This window comes from Simochromis diagramma, unplaced genomic scaffold (genome assembly GCF_900408965.1).
Source record: "Simochromis diagramma unplaced genomic scaffold, fSimDia1.1 OVJJ01000293.1, whole genome shotgun sequence".
Taxonomy (NCBI): Eukaryota; Metazoa; Chordata; class Actinopteri; order Cichliformes; family Cichlidae; genus Simochromis; species Simochromis diagramma.
In genome coordinates, this window is record NW_024386801.1 from 4,747,647 (window position 1) to 4,769,446 (window position 21,800).

The following is a 21,800-nucleotide window of genomic DNA, read 5'->3' on the forward strand; positions in this document are numbered from 1 at the left end:
CTTATAAAACCTTTATGTGTACTAATGCATCCTGTAAAACATCAGTCATAAAATTCTGCCTTTTGAAGGTCACATGCTGTTATTGCATACTTCATCATCAGCAAACGGGAAGCAATTTCCTTTTTTTATTTAACTTTATTTATTTATTTGTTTTTGAAAGCTAGACCTTTATCTGTAATCACAGGTGAATAAAAATGTTAATGTCTGCTTTACATGCACAACTCTCTATATGATAAACAACATTCATAAAAAAAAAAAACCCTGCGTGTTAATTACCTACAAAAAAACAGTTATGAACAAATCGTTTGAAGGGGAAATGAGGATGGGCAAATGGGGCTGACTTCAGAAAAAGCTATTAATTTTTCGTTCACATCCCTCCCCTCAGAGAATAATGCTGGATTAAGGTGATTTTGTAAAGTGCATGCTAAATCTCCCATTAGAATCCTGAGGTAGTTAAATCCAAAGCATCTCCTCATTCCTCTCTACCCAATACTATAAATCTACATGGTGACAGGGCTTGTCGTGAGGCTGCTGAATTAAACATGCCAACTGTCGCACACTCCTACTTCCTCTCACTGCCAGAATAACTGATCAGAGGGGTAAAGTGGGGACTGGAAGAGGCACAGTGCCTTGTGTGTGATGTGACATTGTTTCCTATGTCCAAATGTGGAAGGGAGATGTTTTCCAGAAGTGTGAGAGTATGGGTTACTGCACTTTCTGCGATGACAGTTCATACCTAGAGCCAGCGTTTGATAAGCCACTGATTCATAGCCCCTTGGCTGAGCCTGCTGCTGTTGCCCTGCTACATCTTCACCAAGCTGAAATCAGACCTGTAATTTCACCCGAAGAGTAACGCGATGTGATACGCATGTGTACATGTGTCTCTGATTAAAGTGGACATGGGTCAGACAGCACGAGGAAGGCTTCTGTGCGTGAAAGAAACCATCTCTTCACTCTGTGAAGAGATGGTTTCACAGAGTGAAGAGATGGTTTCCTCATTCTTTTCGTCTCTTCCCTAATTACCTCATCCATGTGAGTGTGTGCGTGTGTCTGAGTGTTGTTTGTGTGGCTTCTAGAATGAATAATGAATGTTTATACAGAGTGTGACACCTTTTGAGAGATTTTACTGTGTGTGCATGAGCACTGCATGCACAAAAGGGTGCATGGCCAAGTCTTATCAGATCCAATATGACAATCTGCCTTGTGGACAGAACCCTCAAACAGGGACTGTGTGTGTGTGTGTGTGTGCGCGTTTGTGTGTGTGTGCATGAGAGAATAAGCAAATAGATTACAAAGAGCCTATTTTTCCTATTTGTAAATGGGAAAAGTTTTTTGACAAGAACAAGACAGGAGAAGAGGAACTCTAATTGCCTAATCCATTTCCTGTACAGTATGTCAATTCTGCCTTCCCAAGGCCAAATCATTTTATTTTCTTGAGCAAACAAAACTCCCAAGCACTACTAGACTGAATATGCTACATGCCCAATCCACTAATTATTATCTGGCTGGTCAATTTCTCAGTCTCACTGACATTTCCAAAACCCTTATAGTCCAGAGGGGTATACTATAAAGTGAGATTAATGGCTTAGCGAGCCGTGTCGATCTTAACGTTTTCTGAGATTTCTGTGTCACAAAAGTGGCTCTCTTTTTACCTGGCTAAATCACTGCAGTAACTTATACTGAACACATAACCTGTTCGGGATATGTGTTCAGAGTTTTGATTTAAAATTGACTGGGAGTGACAGCTTTTACTGATTCTTTTATTTACAGCATAGATGGATCAATAAATGTTTAAAGTGTGTTATAGATTCTCTGCTGGGGAACAGATTTCATATGTCTAAGTTGTTAAGCAATGACTACCTAAAACCACAGTGCAAACTGTGCATCGCACTGTCATGGGAATGTTCGTGTTTGCTGATGCAGAAAATACATAAATGTTGTTATAATTGATTCTAATCTGCCGTTAAGCCACTTTTGCACTGCTGGAATTGCAGAACAGAATTCACACCAAGAATATCTGTTCAATCAATACAATCAATTTCACTGTCATTTTCCAACAAACTAAAGTGATTTTCACATCTCTTTTATAAGAGTATGGGAGAGCCACCTTTGATTTAATTCCATTTTATTTATATAGCACATATAGCACAAGACAACAACAGTTGCCTTTTATATTGTAAGGTGAAGCCCCTACAATAAATACAAAGAAAACAGAAAAAAAGAACAACAATCAGATGACCCCCTATGAGCAACCGCTTTGGCAACAGTGGAAAGGAAAAAAAAACCCAAAACTCCCTTTTAACACGAAGAAACCTGCAGCAGAACCAGGCTCAGGAAGGGGTGGCCCTGCCCTGACCAGTTGGGGGGGTGAGTGGAGGAAGATAGAACAAAGATGTGTTGTGGAAGAGATACAGAGATGGCTCTAGTAAAGGGATTGATTTTAAAGTTTCTGAGCTTCACGTTAGAAATACTCATCAGTACCCACAGCGCTTGCATTGTTAAAATAATTAACTTGAATTAAAATGTTGATTTTATCACTCTTTGTGCTTACTTGTAACAATCTTGCATTATTGTATTTATTTTTATGTTTCATGATTTGTAGTGATTTTTAATCCCTATTTTATCATCATTATCTGATAACATCTGTGGTTGTAGTAGGCGGGACTCGCAGGAACCATTTTGAGTGGAAGAGTCATAAGAGACTGAAGCTGGAGTTTTACATTTTGTCAAGCCAGCTAATGCAAAGAAAGCCTGGATGTACTGAATTTTGTATTTTTGTATTCTACCTTACAATAATTTTTATATTGTAAGGTAATAATACATAAAGAGAAAAACCCAACAATCATTTGAGCAAGCGCTTTGGCGACAGTAGGAAGGAAAAACTCCCTTTTAACAGGAAGAAACCTCCAGGCTCAGGGAGGGGCGGGGCCATCTGCTGTGACCGGTTGGGGTGATATTAATGTGTAGCCAATCGTCTGCCCATCAGCTGGGACTACTTTTTCCCCCCTTTGTAAAATTCCCAGTCACTACAGAAATAAACATAATGATTTTAGTGATTCCAATAACTTTTATGTTGTCCACAGTAAAGTAATGCCATTTACTGTTCCCATATGGCAAATGCTAATTAATGAGGTAATCGTGCATCGTGTGACATGTTTATTAAATACACTGCAGTGAAAATTGGGACGTTCACACAAGCGCACTTAGTGTTTAGGTTATACCTAAGCCTTATTATTGATTTAGACTTGTGTAGTGAATCTCCAGGAGCCTATGACATACAGTAACTTGTGCAAGTGGCTGATGCTGTTGCCAGCATGTGTGGTGCATTATCTGTTAATTACTGTGTCTCAGACATAAAACACATAAAATGGTGGGACTTTGCTCCTTCCTCAATCCCCACCCTTTGTTGTGCTCCTTTTTTTCTTTATAGGTACTTCTTTGTACTTTCTCTCACGTCTATTCTGGTAATTTCATTAATGTCCCTCCAGGAATTTGGCAACATCTGTGAGTCCTTATATTGAGGCTATCACAGTTGATGTGCGCTGTATAAATGTGACATGTATTTACATTTCTAGTGAGCTGCACATTAGAGCAGGGCGATATGACCAAAAATATTTATCACGATATACATTTGAAAATTTGCGATAATGATATAACTGACGATATATTATTGACACTAGACAAAATACTTTACAACTCCACAACTTTATTAGTGCAAAAACCCCATCAATGTATTTTCACTTAAACAAGCAGCTGTTTTTTATGTGCATTAAAATTATATAAAAATATAACAGTGGAAATGCAAATTCCTCGCTGACAGTTTAACCAAAAGGCATTTCCAGCTGAAATTGGCCGACATATCCTCAGCATAACCATGTATAATATCCACAAAACTTAAAAAGAGGTTATACACACACAATACGGTAATATGTTGAAGCACAGTACGTATCACTCCGCGAGGCGCCTGCCTACGATATAGCCGTAATGCTCCAACAATCCATCAAGCGGTGCGGCTTTGTAGCTTAGCAAAGTCGCACTAAAACATTTGACAGATTTTCGAGCGCCGTGTACAACATAAAATTGTTTCGAGGTCAGTAAACACAACCAGAATTCATACATAAGGCACACGGGATTATAAGGGGCTCTGTCGATTTTCAGAAAAATTAAAGGATTGATTTTAAGTGTTCCGTATTTTACAAACAACATGGTAATAACAACGGCCCGCTAGCATGCTCTACCAAAAATAGTGCTTTGTTGTGTATCTGACGGACGAAAGCTAAACCAGTTCCACACCACTGAAGTTGCAGCATTTTTACAAACCAATTCTGGTTCATCCGTTTCATTTAACGATCCGCTTTCGCTCTTCTCATTCTGCGTCGCCGCCATGTGCGTATGTAAACATAGGCACTGCGCATTCGCGTTTTACCCATATTCTATCGCGATATGTCATTTTCCTATCGTTGCCCAAAATTACACCAGTATTACCGTGAACGGTATGATATAGCCCAGACCTACTGCACATCATGTTATGGTGTAGGTTACAATGTAGGGTTTCAAATGTGCATGTGGTTATGACCTATGGTTTAACCGGCGGTCGGTGTACCTAATGCGTTTCTGTTTTTTTGCTAGTTGAAAATTTTAAATCCCTTTCAAGTTTGCCTTACGTTTTACACTGGTCTCTCATTTATTGCGGGAGTTATGTTCCAAAAATAACAAGCGATGCAAAGTAGCCAACTTCATTTTTTTTTTTTTTTTTACAATTATTATAGATGTTTTAAAGCTGTAAAACCCCTCACTACACACTTTATACACTTTTCTCAGACAGGCATGAACATTTTCACACTTGTAAATTTAAAAAGCTTTACGCATTCTGTATTGGACAGGAGACACGGCACGAGATTGACAGACAATGGCCTACAGCCAATCAGGATGCAGAACACGATGCGCTGTTAAAAAACAAACAAACTAAAAAAAAAACAGCATGCAAAATGGCACAAAAAAGATAAATAAATCTGCGAAACAGTGAGGCCGCAAAAAGTGTACTGTAAAGCATGAGCTTAAAAAAAACCCTATAACATCTACCGGACAATAAAATATTCCTCAACAACAACAAAATCCAAAACAGAAGGTTATTTCTATACCACTGCGGCATGTTATGGACGAACAAGGAGAATATGCAGATGTTCATCATCAATCACCTTCATTACTTCTTTGTTGTTTTTGCTTTCTCCTATTCAAATAATTACATGCATGCAGAGATACACACCAAGATTCACACTCTGCAGAATAGACAGACAATCACTCAAGTATCTAGTTTCATGGGAGAAAGTAAGCTGCCATTAACACAATTGGATTTCTTTCTTTTTTTTTAAAAAATATTTCTGATACCAATTCCTCATGGTCTTTCCCCGAGTTTGTGTGGCATCTATGACAATGTGATTATCAGACAGAATAGCTACAGATGTCTCGACGAGTAATTTAATGAGAGGATGCGGTGGGAGGGAGCAGGCTATGAAAAAGGGGAAAGCAGCATATAGAAACACTGTTCTGTACTCCTAAATAATGAAGTACATAATAACACATCAACACACTTTATGACGTGACATAAAGATGACATGTCCTGGCTCAATTTACAGCCACAGCAACTGTAAAGGAAGGTGAGACCTGAAGAAACTGAAAGTGGTTCCTTAGTGTAAGTGACTCATTTTGATCTTCAGTACAGAGCTACAGTAGGTAGTGCAAGGTTATCAGGAAGGGTAGTTGGTGAAGCAGATACGACAAAATATGGTCCACTGGAAGAGATAAAAATGCTTTGTGCTACGAAGATCAGTGAAGTTTACTGAACTAACCTACTGTTGCAGACTTGTGCAACAGAGCCTTCTGAAATATGATTTGCCATGCTTTCTTTCATTTTTCCCACCTTTTCCTTCTGTAGAACCAACCTGCTCAGGAGTAATTCTGCCGTTTTCAACGCCCTCTTTTTCCTTTTTCCTCTTCAGTAGTCGCTCCACATCTTCCCTGATAGAGTGGAAATAGATCTCTACAGACTTCACCTTCTGCTCATCTCATCTCTGCCTGGTTACACACTACCACAGCTAAATTTCATTTGCACAATGTACCAATACAAACGGTATTTTACAATTGGCTTATAACAGAGCTTTGGTCAATGCACGTGTTTTTCTATTAGACATATTAGACTGATGTTAACTTTCAAATTTCATAAAGATGCTCTGCAGAACAACACTAGCCTTTTTTAAACAAAAAACTTTTATTATTTTAGAAAAATTGCAAAGGTTCCCACACCATTTCTTTCTGTTAAATCCAATCTTTTATACTTCAAGGCAAAGTTTAACAGATATGAATATTTAAACAGTTCAGTGGTGCTCCTTAAATTGCTAAATATCTCTTTCTTACAGTTACCCAATGTTAGCAAATCAAAACTGACAACCGTTCCTTTTCTCAAACCAGTATGCTGATGAGGATCTCTTAAGAAAAGCAGATGCACACAGAGCAGTCAGAACAATATCAGATTACAAACACACCTTGGCACACACAGAACAAAGGGGAGAGTGGAAGATGGATGTATTTTACATACATGGTATAAGAATATTTTATTCATGGACACTTCAGGCTCAGTATCAACACAAACAGAGCAATAATCCGACATTAACCCTGGACAAATCCTAAGCACTTAATGCAGACTCTTTGCTCTCTGTGTGTTGTCTGTGAGCCCAGAGCGCTCTGTAGAGCACTCGTGTATATCTACACAGCAGATCAATACTAGAAGTACCCCTAAACACGCTGTGCTTCTGGTCCTTACAGGGCTATAGGCAGTGAAAAACTACAAATATCCAGCAGAAGCGCCCTAGAGTTCTGGTGAAATTCCTGAGGTAAGATCAGACTTATCTGATGACTTATCAGGCCCATGGCAGTCAAGTCAAATATCAAAAGAAGGATTTTCTGTTGGAAAATACTTTCAGCGCTGTCATGTCTGTTTTCGCAAAAATACATTCCTACCTGTCTGGACTATTTCGTTTTTTGACAGGTGGTGTACAGTCATGATTCTTGTGACTCTAACAGATGATTCAATTAGACAGTTTCTATTTCCCTACTTGATCCGGAACCACCATATTGTAATGTGTGTCCACAGGCAAAAGCAAACTACATGGGCATCATCAGAGGTGTTTTTCCTCTAGGTATATCAACTAATTTTACATAAAAGAAAAATGATTCAGGAAAAACAACGAGTCATTAGCTCCCATAACAGACTAACCTGTAACAGATGTACACACATGCACACATACACCTCTCTCCCTTTGCTTCCCAAAAACTGTTGGGATGTGAGTCATGCTATGCTGACAGTATTCATGTGCCCACACACTCAAACACAAATGAATGACATCTTAAAAATTGGAGGAAAATTGTGCCTGTGGCATGAATTATGCATGCTTATAGTCTCTTATCATCTAAATGCATGTCTATCCATTTGTCAGGAAGGTTTGTGTGTGCTTTGCATTCATTGGGGGCCTCAGATCCACCCCTGTGGAATGGTGATGGCCTAAAGACAGACTGAAAGAGGACAAGAAGGCAGAGAGAAAGCAAGGCAGATGCAGAGAAAGAGCAAGAGGGAGAAGGGATCTGGTGAAACCATAAAAAAAAGAGCAGAGCCTTACCCCTCACACACACGCACACACACACACACAACCACAAATGCAGAAAAACAGATACAGATGCATCTAGCTAAAACATTTTTAATTATTAAATGAGGGCATGTTGATATGCGCACACAAACACACATGGCATAAAACCAGTAGGCGCTCCTTTTATAGAAAGCAATGTAAATTTTTCATTAGAGGAAATGCAGCTCTCTCTCTCTCCCCGTGCCTTCATCTCTGGGTTCTGTCCTGTGTCCTCCGGCCATGCTCCCCTGACACCTTCTTGCTTCACTCAACTCATCTATTTGACCCAGCGAAGGGCAAGCAGCCCAGACAGATAAGCTGTGTCCCAAAGTACCCGCTTTGCTTCCACATCAACCTCTTTTCTTGATTTGTGTGTTCATGTGAATGCATGCCATGATTTTGGGTGGTCTGCAGCCTTCACATAGTGAGGCAGTGTAATTTCCCCCCCCCCCCCATCTCTCTCACACTTCTGTCAGCAAACACAAACTGTCTAATTGAATCATCTGTTAGAGTCGCAAGAATCATGACTGTACACCACCTGTCAAAAAAGCGAAATAGTCCAGACAGGTAGGAATGTATTTTTGCAAAAACAGACATGACAGCGCTGAAAGTATTTTCCAACAGAAAATCCTTCTTTTGATATTTGACTTGACTGCCATGGGCCTGATAAGTCACCGTGCAATGATAGATGATGTAGTGTTTTAAGAACACTCAAACACAGAAAAAAGGAGTATAAAACAGGAAAATAATACAAATCCACAACAACAACAACAATGATAATAATAAGGAGAAGAATAGAAATAAACTCTGAAAATGGTGACCACATGTCTCTTAGTATTTTAGTGTTTCCTTTGTCAAACAAAATATAAATTTTTGCTCATGAAACTGTCCAAAATACCAGGAAACTGGACAGATTTCTGCCAAATCAAATAACAGACATACTGTGTTTACTGTATACAGTTATGTTTACTGCTGTGCCTTGTCATTCCTATAGACTGTATATATAAAAAAAGCTCCTGGGCTTAAAGCTAACCCAGCAACAGTAAACTTGCAATAAACTTGAATTCTTTTTAATAGCCACCAGGGGGCAACTACCTTTAATGCAAAGAAATCAAATTGTACAGAAATCCAAGGAAAAATGATCTTGTGTCTCTCTTGACAGTTTTTGGTTAGTTAACTAATATATTCTTAAAAAATAAATGACTTTGCAAATTATCTTTCCAAATGAAATCAAAAAGACCAATAAACAGGGTGCACTTTAGGTGTATCCCTCGGTTTCTATATATGATCATCTTTTACACCTTGTATACAATCCTCGTACTGGACTGGATTGCCCTTTTGCCTTTATTCTTCGCTTCATTCTTAGCTTAAACATTCCTTAGAGGTTTTGCTCCATGATGACATGACATCATTACACCGTTTCTGATTTGTTCACTGGCTTCCAGTGAAATTCAAAATCCACTATAAAATTCTGTTATTAACTTATCAGGCTCATATGGACAGGTCTCTGCAGAGCTTCTAAGGCCTCTCAGATGATCTAACCACAGTCTTCTAACTGTCCCTCGCTGTGATTTTAAAACCAGAGGTGATTGTGTTTTTGAGGTTGTTGTGCTCAAACTGTGGAACAGCCTTACCCAGTCAATCAGGTCAGATGACTCTGTTATTTGTTTTAAGTGACTACTGAAAACTCATTTTTTTAGGTTAGCGTTTTCTTAACTTCTTCCTTTTTATTTTTGGCCAGAGTTTACAACCATGCATGCATGTCTGTCGGTATGGCTGATTCTGTGTCTGTCTGCTTTAATAAGTACACTTAATATTGACTTTATTTGAACTGCAAAGCAATTTGTATTGTGTTTGTGCTGTGTTTTCAAAAGTGGAATATAAATACAGTCATTATTATTATTATTATTATTGTTATGGCAAATTCTGACCCTCTGAATGTTGCAGTAGAGAATGGTCACTTCAGTCACAGACACACCCTCATCTCACAGTCTATTTATATCCACCATTAAGGAGCAAGACGCTGCTGCAGTATTCTCCTAAACAACAGTTTCCTGTTTTGCAACATCTCCCTCTGTATATCTGTATGTCTCTCAGCTTCTGTACTGGAATATAAGTATAATGGTTGTAAAAATCAACACGATCGTATGCTCGTATTTTCAGTCCAGCTGTGACGGCTGTGGTGCAACGTGCCAGGTTACAAAAACCGAGAGGTCCATGACTGACCGGTGCAACAAACAATGTGCTGCCAAAATCGCTGTGAGACACCGACGACACAATGAGGATAATGGCCCCCCATAAGAGTCCCACACACCAGTAAAAAAAAAAAAAAAAAAAAGTAATCCCCACCGTGCTCTGGCCATTTAAATCTTTTAAGTTCTCATATATTTTTCTGAGCTCATTTATATCTAGTGTGATGTTATTATAAACAGAGACTATCTAAAATTACAAAACAAATAAAATGTACAGAAATGACTAAATAAAGAACGGAACATTGGAAAGTACATTACTGATACATTAGAGTAAATTCATGGTAGCCATTCAGTGTTTATGTAAGACAAAGGCAAAAAGATTACTGAAGGAACCAGAGAGAGAATCTTTACTTTCAGCTGTGTGTGTTATGTGAAATGCATTAAAAAAGTAAGTGAAGCAAGGCAAAGCAAAGGGACTTCTGAGATACAGAGAGACGTGACTGATTAAAGCAACGAATGGGGGGAATTTTACACTGGAATTAGAAGTGCTGTGCTCTCCTGCTAGTTTTACCTTTTTTGTGTAATTGCACCATGAGAATCACAAGCTCACAGGCCTTGATCAGTTTAAAAAAAAAAAAGTTTTTTTCTTTGCCTATACTGACCTGAGAAACAAACCCAATTATCAGCAGCTATGACAGAGCAACATGATGTAGTTAAAGACAACTATAGCCTCCAGTGTCCTAATCCTATTTCCTTATTTGTGTGTATTTCTTCTTTTTGTCCATTATTGATGGATTCCGCTGCTTTTCAGTGCCCTTTTATCCTTGGATCTGACTTTCTTCCCATGCAAATGCAACTTTATGTATTAATTACTTTTGTTTCAAAGTCTTAAATATACCTCTATACATAACAAAATTCTTATTACCAAAGATCTAAGTACATGTTTAGTAGGAATGATATTTTCACACATAATATAGATTACATTTGATTAAGTGACACATTAACACATAGATGATTTTAAGCGTTGGCTATTTCCACTGGTTCATTAATATCCATTGTAATAATACAAAGTGCAAATGTTTAAAGTTCACACTTAAAACACTTTTGTTATTAAGATATGATTTCAATTTATTTGTTTGAATAGGGTACAATTCTTTTCGTGCCTTGAAAAGCTTTTAAACCTATTATATAGACACAATTGTAACTCATCACTGATGCATGCTTTTTCCCAAAATATTCTGTATTTGTACTGTAGTATATGGCCAGGATGACAGGCTAAATCAGAGGTACAGCTCACTGTGGGAAGCAAAGAAAACAGAAACCTGCCTTCTCTGAAAGGACCTAACTTAAAGATGGGCCAGCTTTCAAAAATACTTAGAGTTACAACTGTCACACTAGAAAGTGTGAAGCAGAATTTTACAGAAATGCTTGGGTAAGTTTTTTATTAAAGAAGTGTAGCAAAAAACACATCTGACAGAGTAAATATAGGCATTAGGCCTAGTGTTGGGACCAGTTACCATCCTGAACCTATTTTAGCAAGTTATGTATAGAGGTGTGTTCATTAGATATTCACATCTCTGACACAACTAACTTAAAACTAAAGCCAAACAGGGCAAACATCCATCAGCCATCAACAAATCTATCACAAGAATGTGCAGGCAACAATCATATTAAGGCTGACTTCTGCCCTTGCTTAGAGGCTTGATAATGTGACAGAGCAGAATGAAATAATCCCATGAACGGTGCCCCACTAACTTCTTTTTGGCAAGCGGAGCTCCAAAACCCACTCACTCAAAAACACATTCAGTCCTACAAGCCAAAAGGCAGTTAAATCTGTTTACACGTTTGCTAAAAATAGGCCTCCAAAAAGTCTAACAGAAAGGCAAATGCAAATGCGTAGAATTCCTTAGTGTAAAATCTTTTTCTGTCAATGTCTTATTTTATTTTCTTCCATTTCTCTCTTAAGCAATACCTCAGGAGACAACTTAAAAGTGCCTTTCAGGAACTGAAAATCTACTAGTAAATCCATTTCTCCACATCTTTTCCTTGACTGTGGATGAGTGTTTGTGTGTTCAGACAGCATGCAACACACGTCTATGATCACTGGCAAGTAGACATAGTTGCAAGAAAGTTCCTGAACTCTTTGGAATCTTCACTGATTAATCCTAAATGTAACTCAAAGCTGAACACTAAGAAACTGACTAAACTAATAACACACCACTATACTTTTCATGTCTTTATTGGACTCAGTCCAGTGCAAGCTGGAAAAAGTTCAGTGCTAATAGCTTCTTCAACAGCTACTTGCTGAGCTGGGAGAGAGTGGACTGTAGAGATGCACTACCTACAAATGAAGTACCGGTAATAGAAAAACTGGCTACTGGTAAAGATTACTCTCTAAAAATGACTAGTTGTTTTGAACCTCAATTGCAGTAATGTAGACGAAGCATTACAGAAAAAAAAACACCACAAAACACCCTGTAAGACATGGATTTTTATCAATCCACAGAGAAACAAAATCAACAAATGATGGAAATACAGAACAGCTGCAGCTCTCATGAAAGAAATGGGGTAGGCAAGGGTAACGACAAAAAGCATCAACAGTAATCTCTACAAAATCAAAAACACTGTAATTTTGTGCATTCATTCTGCTTCAACCATTTTGTGTTGCAAGAATGGTGGAAATGCAGACAGCACAAATGAATATACTTTCACTTTCCCTATGCTCTCCCACTTTTCATGAAAATCTGCAACAGGCAAGACAAACGACTGCTGAAAAGATACGGTTCTTTGCAGAAGTAATCAATGCAGAAATTCTGCTAATTGTCCAGGGTTTGCAAACTTTTTCTTCCAGTTTGTACATAGATAAGCTATGAAAGGGAGGTAAATGCCTATTAGCTTTAATTTAATAAATACTTGTAAAATTAAATTTATAAAACAGATACATTAAATGTCAAAGGCTGCAAGCATGAGATATTTCCACCTTTAAGCATTTATCTATGAGCACATGCAGCATATAAAACCACCAAAATTATTCATGAAGAGAGTCTAAGAGATAAATTAGATAAATGACAACAAATAATGTTCCCATTCGGAAATCTGAATTCATACAAACATTACACTCAAAAAGCTTTGTATCCTTTAAATCCACACCAGACAAACACATATACAAACATATGTAAAAACTTAAAAGTCAGGAACAAGGGCTGGAATGGAGGCGCTCAGACTAAAGCTAAGCAATAAGAGTGAAATTTGCAATGCATCATATTAGAGCCAGCAGAGAAATGGTTGGGAGAAGGAGGAGGGAGCGAAGCAAGATTTATATTCAGAGGAGGACAAATCTTGGCAGGCATGGAGTACCTATGTTAAGCGGCTTGGGGAGAGGCAAGGGTTTGTATTGATGAGCAAGACCAGGAAAGATGTGTGTGGGTGCAGGATTGTGGTCCTACGGGAATGCTCTGTCTACGGCAGCGATATGGGGCTCAGACAGCGGATTAGTGTTTCTGCTCCATAATCAATTTGCTGTCTGGATCCCATTGCACATAACCCTAAACATCCTTTCCATGCTTGATCCTCTAAAATCTATTTTCTCTTTCTCTTTATTTCCTCCCTACACCTATTCCACTTCATCTCTTTTTCCTGCTTACTTTTTTGTTTGCTTCACCTTCAAGTTGTAAGACGAGTAAGCCCCCCCCCCCAAAAAAAACCCCAAAACAAACAAACACAGTCCTACATCAAGCTCTTTCAAACACACCTTTCTGGTTTTTTCCTTTCATTTCTCTCCAAATTGGTGCCATTTTTCACCAGCCATGGTAAATTCTGCACACACTGCGTTTTAGTGTAATATGTCGGAGTAATTATATCAGGTTGTGTGTGCGAGTGTGTGTGTGTGTGCGCGCGCACAGAGATGTAGAGGTTAACCTTGACCAAAGGCAAACTATTAGCTTCATTTCACCCTCGAGTCCAAGCTTGCCGCCATCTGGTCTAGAACTTCAGGGTCATAATAGCGGCTGACCAATCAATAACACACTGCATGTTGGCACCATGCACCAGGCCTGGCCAATGTGTTCATTTCTTATTAAAAAGAACATTACACTCCAGGGAGAAAATAAAGTCCATTTCCCACAATCAGGCAGCACAAATGTCAGCGGTACAAAGTTTAATTAAAAATTAAAGTTCTATTTGCTGGAAACAAGGATATTGTCCATCAAAAGTGTATTATACGACACATGACTATTTCTATATTTATATTCAGCCTTTATGTTAAATAAATACAGAAATTATTTTCTTTAAAGACAGATCAACTGGCATTTGCTGTAACTGTCTGAATCTGTGTATTGTGTGTATTTGTGTATCTGTCTGTGTCTGTAGAGGGGAGGAGTGCTTTTGAGATGAAAGCCCACAGAGACAGCTAAGCAGGAAGGCAGAGACAACAGATGGTGTTAGGAGTGCTCCTGTTCTGGTGGAAGAAGGTGGAGAGGTTTTCATGTCAACAGATCAATAAGTGTGAGACTATCCATTTCAGATTGTCTGACACACACAGACAGAATGGTGAAAGAGAAAGTATAGACAAACCACCATGCAAATTAACACATAGTAGCTGAGAAAGAAATCTCCCTTCTACACGTCTGTAGGCACACCTTACCCGCTTTGAGACATTAGAGATGTAAATACAATGATGTATAAGATAGTGAGACCTGATCCTGCTGATGATGCAGCAATCCTGTCAGAAATGCATGCAATCCGATACGCCCTAAAATTATCACTGATAATATTGTATTCAAGGATTAACTATGGATCCAGACATTAGTTAGGAACCATGTTAAAGATTGTGTGTTTGGTTTTTTTTTTTAAAGACACTTTTGGGCTTTTTGAAATGGCTCAGATGAGGGAATGCATGCACATATGCACACACACATGCACACACGCATCTTGCCAGCAGCTGTTCTGAGCACTTTTATTGGACCAGGCAGACTGTCACCTCTTCTGATTCCAGGGGGACACTCAGAAGAGGACTACTAATTGCCTTGCTGGGGCACAGATGTGACTTGCATGTGACTGAATAGGTTTGGAGGCATGGAATGGCTTGATGTGTATGAGTTTGGGTGATGTTTGAGGGAGGAAATGACAGGTTGTTAGAGGGAAGGTAAAAAAAAAAAGAAAAAAAAAAAGTTGTAAGGTGTGTGACTGTATGTGACATGAATGCTAGTTAGAGTCATAGTGGATGATGTTGGAGAAGGAGGAGGTACAGAGGGGTCTTCAGTCACAGTTAAACTATTCTGCTATAAAAAGCTGAACATGAATCATACGGGCAGTCTTACCTTGGCCTGGCCTCAATGTTGTGCTGAAAATAATAAATGGAGGGAAAGGGGGAGAAAGAAAAGAGTGAGAGAGGGAGAAAGAAAAACATATTTAAAAACAAAACATTTGACATCTTTTTGCATGCATTTTGAGTAACAAAAAAAGAACTCAATTTAAATCAGTGCAGTCCACAGCTGGTGTGGCTTAAAATCTGACCCATTAATTTTTAGTTTCATTTTGCACTTGTGCTCATGTATATTCATGAGCTTTTAAAGGAACAAACTGGAACAAAGCTGCAAACATTAGTCATGTGCAGGCCGTTCTATTTAATTTTGATTGGAGCTTAAAAGATTTCTCAATGTCACACTGCCGGCGTGGAACACTCATATCATCATTGCAAGAAAAATCCCTTTTTTATGTGAATAACAACAAAGTAAATGAAATCTCATCCAATCCTAGAAGATGCAAATTCATTATTTCTTGAAGCAAATCTGTCACATTTAAATTACTGCTGGACTGTAGACATGAAATCTTTACAGTCAGAATTTAACATGTTTATACATGTGCTTATATTGAACACTCCTGTTTATACATTGATGAAGGTATAGACTTAAACAATGACACTCCTACCTCCTTGAAAAGTTCTTGACTTGGCTAGATGTTTTATAACCCCCCCAAAACCATTTTTGTTGTCCTCTGTGATGTTTCATGCATTTTGGTGTTGCTTAACTGGCCAATATTCCTTTTGTTTAATAATGCACCAGATTGCTGACTTGGCCACTCCTAAAGGTTTTGCTTTCTCTCTGATAGGTTTATTTTGATTTTTCAGCCTAATGATCGACATCTCTTCGGACCTCATATGGAAAGCTCCAGTAAACAGCTGCAACTTCAAAACTTGGAATCAACTCTAGATCTTTTATCCCCTTAATTTGTCATGCAATACTGAGGGAACAAGCCTGGAACTGACTGCAAGTCAATTAATTTCTAGCCTCTGAAAATAAGGGACTGTGTATAAAAATGGCTGTAATTCCTAAACAGCTAATACAAAACTTGTTTTTTGTATCAATCCTTGAAATTAAAGTTGAAATGTTGCAGTTTAATCGAATCTTGGTTGTCTGATTTAAAACCTACTGCGGTGATATACAAAATGATAAATTGCCTCTGTAGATGGCAGATGCTTATAAATCACTGGTAATCTTGTTTTGTCTGTGCCGTTAAAGCAAATATGGCTTTTTAATGAGGTAAATCGCATTTTAATAGAAACTTCCATTTCATTTTTTTATGAAATGGAAGTTTTATTTAAAAAGGCCTAATAGGGTTATGCATACTGGCTGTTAAAGGTAAAATATATCATATTTATGTCCGTTTCACATTTCACCTTATCATGCAAGTCTTTTTTTCATTGCAGGCCAACTGTCTATTAATAACACATAATGCATTTCTTTGTTTTGACTAGATCAGTTTATGAGTACAAACAAGGCTTGTGTTACACTGCTGTGTTCATCATTTTTATTTTGTCCAATTAAGAGTTTTTAATGGAACAAAATTAAAAGAAATGTGCAGTTTGAAAGAAGATCTCAGCTATAGGACCATGGTTACCTTTTCAATAGAAACAAAAATATCCCTCAAGGTCTGAATAAGCCCAGATTCAACATTTCCTACATTATTCACATGGCCTGGGGCAACTTAGTTATTATGTGCACACATAAAAACTGGTCTCTCAAAGCTGGAAAGAAACCACAGTCAGAAAATTTAAATCGAAAATATCCTAAAAGAATGACCTGTTTTTCAAATAACAACTTAATCGTATTTGAAGCTTTAAGCATCAACTGAAAAGTGTAAAAAATGATCTGAAGCAAAAAAATATATATATTTCATTTGACACCCCATTTGTACAGTCATATATAATAGATGTAGAAAAAATGAAGTGAAAAAAAGAAAAATTATTGTTAAAATATTATTTCTTATCATTTTCAAATGGTTTAAACCAAAATCCTGCTAACATGTATAAAATATAAAAACCGAACAAAACAGACTTGGGTCAGAACTAAGTGAGGGTTAGGTCACTTGTTCTGACTCAGATTGCCTGAATAATGAGGCTTCTTAGCTTTCTGTTCATGCTGCATCTTCTTTATAGCTTAGTGAGGCTCTGTGTCTGTTTTTTGAAGATATATTTCTGAGAACTTCGAAATCCAATTCAGTACTTATACGCTAAGCATTTCACATAAACTCTGTCTACACAGTATTAACCGTGTTTAGTCTACAGTCATGCACCTGTTTTGTGTACCATCTTCTACAGTCCTGTCGTTTTAGTGTGCATGTTCAGTTACAGTGTTTGCTGTGCTCTCTGTGTATCTGTATGGATATTTTAGCTGACACATATCGCCCTTTTAGCTGTAAGACTCCTGCCCAGGGGCATGTGTGTTTTTTTTTAATTACTGTACTATCATCAGTAATTGTTTAAGTAAACACAAATTTAATGATGATATAAATGAGTACCTACAGCCACTTTTTAATGAAAAGATGGAAATTGAGCAATGTGATAACAAACAGACTGTAACTTTTAATATTTTTGTCTAACTCCTTCCAATTGTTTAATTTTCATCCAAAGAATGTTAAAAGGATAAGTGCAAGATATATTTTACATCCTAGCTTATATATCTCACAGACTTGCAGTTACATGGTCACAGTATTTGGCCTTGATATGCATACAAAGCAGCAATTGTCTGAAAAAGTAAATCCTCCTTTTCTTGTAAAAAGTTTAACTCAGAGCACCAATTCCAAAAGGGCTGGAGGGTGAACTGTAGCTCCCGGGCTAGCAGGATTAGATTGAGCTTTACAAGAAGAGAAATAAACAGTAATCCAAAAAAGCAAACAGGGACCGCATACAGCATGTGAAAGCTTTTCAGATCCCTTTCTAATTTTCCAAATCTTGTTAAAATGGATTCAACACATTTTCTTCCATATAAGTCTGGATGTAATTCTCCACAATGTCAAACCAAAGGAAGGCTATGGAAATATATTGTTAATTCATCACGGGAAATCCTTACAGAAGCACAATCAGTAGCACGGCCCTTCACCAATAAGATTTTTATAGAGGGATGGAGTGCTATAAAGCATCTGAAATGAACCATTTGGCCACATTTCCCAACCACATGAAACCAGGCACTGAGCCTCACTTCATTAGTATAATCCACACAATTGAAAACTGTGGTTGCAGCATCATGGTGTGGAAACTAGTCCCAAAAAAGGAGGAAAATAATGGATCCAAAGCACAACATCTAACAAACTACCTAAGGCACCAAGTAAACACAAGTGTGGTTTTCGGTAAATTCTATGAAATTCATAGTGTGACCCAACCAGATTCTGACCAGCAACCAACATACCATTTATCATCAACCATCATAGACGGACCTTAAATGGTTGTGTACTAAGGCTCCCATCCAGCCTAGATAAAACTTTAAAAAGACTGATCCCAAATTTGCCTAAACATCCAGTGCTATCAATAATTGGTGGAGTCATCATAAATGTTAGTTTCATCCATGACAACATGAAAGGTTGTTACCCAACACACTGCAAGAGGACTACATGAAACATGCAACAGTTACAAGCACTGTGGGAACATCAAAATGTTGTAGATAAACAAGTGAGTGATAGCGTCAGTGTATATTCGCTTGAGTATACAGCAAGATACGTAATAAGTGAGCAGCTACTTAACTTCTCTTTCTGTACTGACACGAATCTCCAGTGAACGAATAACGCTGCTTTTTAGTTACTCCATTAATAACTAACACATGACAACAAACAGCTTACCCATCGACATTCATTTAGGGCCATAAAGCAATCTACACATCAGCTACCGCTATTACTACAACCTACTTAGTTGTGCACAGAACCTCCAGAGAACACTCAAGCCTCCTCTCTTAACTGCAGTGGCTGCAATATAGAGAGTGACAAATGGACCAATGTGATATTTTAATTTGGGGCCATGAGCAGTAAAAGCCTTCTCTTCAATTTTCAAATGAGACACGCAGTGAAGCGCCACAGAGTTTGATGCACATGTGAGGAGATGGGTTGCAACCCTTTACTGTGCAAGAGTTCACATACATGCAAACCTCTATAATATATAGTGTAGTTGCACACATGTGCAGGTGTGTGCAGTTCTTTGGCACAAGGTGTAAACTTTCACCAAGGGGCCAAGATGTAAAAAGACTAAATGTGTTTATAACTGCCAATACTATAGCAAAGGGTATTTGGCCTTACATTGCAGCCAAAAGCTTAGGCTTTATCTGCATCTATCTACATGCATCACATTAACAGAGGAGAGAACATTCTGAAAACATAATTTCAATATATATAAGTATAATGTATAATGAATAAATACTGTAGATCCAGTGTCTCTTTTCACTTGGAACAAAGCTGTGTATGATGGCACCTGTTCTCCTTATAAATGTTGCTGTTTGCAGAAGCTTTCTTAAGTACTTGGAAGAAAATCCTTTCAAGTGGACGACCTGGGATCAAGCGCCCATGGCTGACAGCATTCATCTTTAAACAAAGACCTCAAGTGCAAGACCATTTTCAGGCCTAACCACAAGCAAATAAACACAGCTTTATGTTCTGTGTTGCGGTTCTTGTTCTCTATTCATCCTACCTTAAAACTACTTATAACCTTTTTTAGATAAGAGCAATAGCACTGATTTTACAAGCATGTTCTCATGTTACATGAGTTAATCATTCTTTCAAAATCTTCTCAACAGACCTTGTGCTGTGATGTTGCTAATTAGGGTGCCAAGTTCAATCAAACATGCAAGTAAGACACTGTCTTTTCATTAAATTTCTTGAGCACTTGGTTAATGTTCTAAGACTGGTATGTAAATGACATTTTTAGGTCTAGTTAGTAAACAAGCTTGTTTAAATATGCAAATGGAAAGGCTCCAGTGTACTGGGTACGGTATAGTTTCTGTGGCTGCGAGCCTGCTGGCATGCTTCGATTCACGACGTACATTTTGACGGTAAGTTTAACGCTCTAGGTAGATGTTAGTGTCTGAGACTGTGTGGACTCGTCTGGTGACTTTGCATTACAATGCATCAAGATGGGATGTGTCCCACAGGCAGATTTCATTATAGTAAAACAGGAATGACTGCTTTTATATAGTCTCTGCAACACTATAGTTCCTGCTTAACTGGTCAAACAAATAGGTAGCGTAAAAGTCTAAGAACATAAAGAAAATAGCTATAAAAATAATTAAATAAATAAATTAACAAAAATCAGATTTTGTTTAAAAGGCACCAACTTAGAGGAAACAATTATATTCTCCATTGCATTTAAAAGGTTTAAGAAGGTAAACATCCCTCATAAAAAGAAAATGTTATGAATGCTACTCTTACCAGCACTCTGTGAGCTGCTCCAGGCCCTGCTAAAAGGGCCTCTACTGCCACTACAGGAGCTATTGCCTGCGCCTCAGCCTGCTCCAGCAGGCATAGCTGGTGTGTTATGTTGGCCATTTCTTCCTGAAGCTTTTCAGTCTCAACAGTAATCTCTGCGATTTTCTCAGCAGCAGATGCTGTGAGGAATGCTTCTTTAAGGTCTACCAGGTGAAGGGTCCTCTTCTCTTCCAGTAGCACCAATTTGCGGAGCTCCTCAAACTGACTGTTCACATACTCCTCAAGTTCCTCAGTAGACATCTAAGATATGTAGAAAGAGTTCAAAGAGACAAAGAAGGAAACAATGAGAAAGAAAGAATAAACAGGGCAAATTTAACTCACCACAAAACAGAGATATACAGCCGCCACAAATTAACCACAATAAACCACAATGAGCTACTCAAAATCTGAATGCGGGGGGAAAAGCAATTAAAAGCAATGCATGTGAGGGTCAGATAGGGACTTTATACATTTAAATGTGAACATTATTCCAGCAAGCCTACAGGTCTCTGTCATGCATTAACTAATTGATAGCATATATTAGATTCCCCAAAGGCAAACTCCATGCATCCCATCTGCAGATAGAGATCTCAGAGGCTCCTTCTACCACAGCAAGCCATCTGTTTGGCTTTCAAGGCAGCAGAACTGCTCACTGAGATACCTTTTTAATTCCTTTGCCCATTCCCCAACGAGCCTCTCTTTAGCTATGACTCATTACGTTAAAACACCTCAATAAACAAACTCGTTCCTGCAGTTCTTCTGTCTAGACAAAACTCCACCTCCAATGAAGATGCTGTCATGAGGTAAAATAACCCAAAATCCCTTGTCATGATCTCTGCTCCTGAATATAATTGCTTCAATCTATGAACATCAGCTGCTCTGTCTCCCGTTTTCCCTTGAGCAGAACTTCACTCTCTTCCTTTCCATCTATTTAATCTTGTTTCCCCTCAGTCTCCCTCTCTCCAGTGAAGCAAAGAATCATCAGTCTTTACTAAGGTTGGCAGAGCCATGGCCCCTGGGGGCCCAAAGTTTTATCGTGTATTTGCCATTTCTGCACAAGCAATCAGATTCTCCAAATTGCCCATTAAACCAAGCGCAAGAAGTAACACTTTTAATTTACTTTCTTTGTGTGAGGAGAGAAAAACATGCACATTGCTCATTCTCTTATCTTCACCAAAATCAATGCCATGAATATATTTCTCTCAGA

General features: G+C 38.2%; 1 protein-coding gene across 2 annotated transcripts in view; it reads right to left on the reverse strand.

Moving 5' to 3' along the window:
• trim44 (tripartite motif containing 44) overlaps positions 1 to 21,800 on the reverse strand; it is a 45,956-nt gene that overhangs the window by 15,921 nt on the left and 8,235 nt on the right. For both annotated transcript variants that reach the window (XM_040025274.1, XM_040025275.1), the window contains exons 4-5: positions 20,558 to 20,854; positions 15,190 to 15,212 (exon numbers count right to left, since the gene is read on the reverse strand). In XM_040025274.1, the coding sequence (XP_039881208.1) occupies positions 15,190 to 15,212; positions 20,558 to 20,854 (320 nt within the window). The remainder of the gene's footprint in view (positions 1 to 15,189; positions 15,213 to 20,557; positions 20,855 to 21,800) is intronic.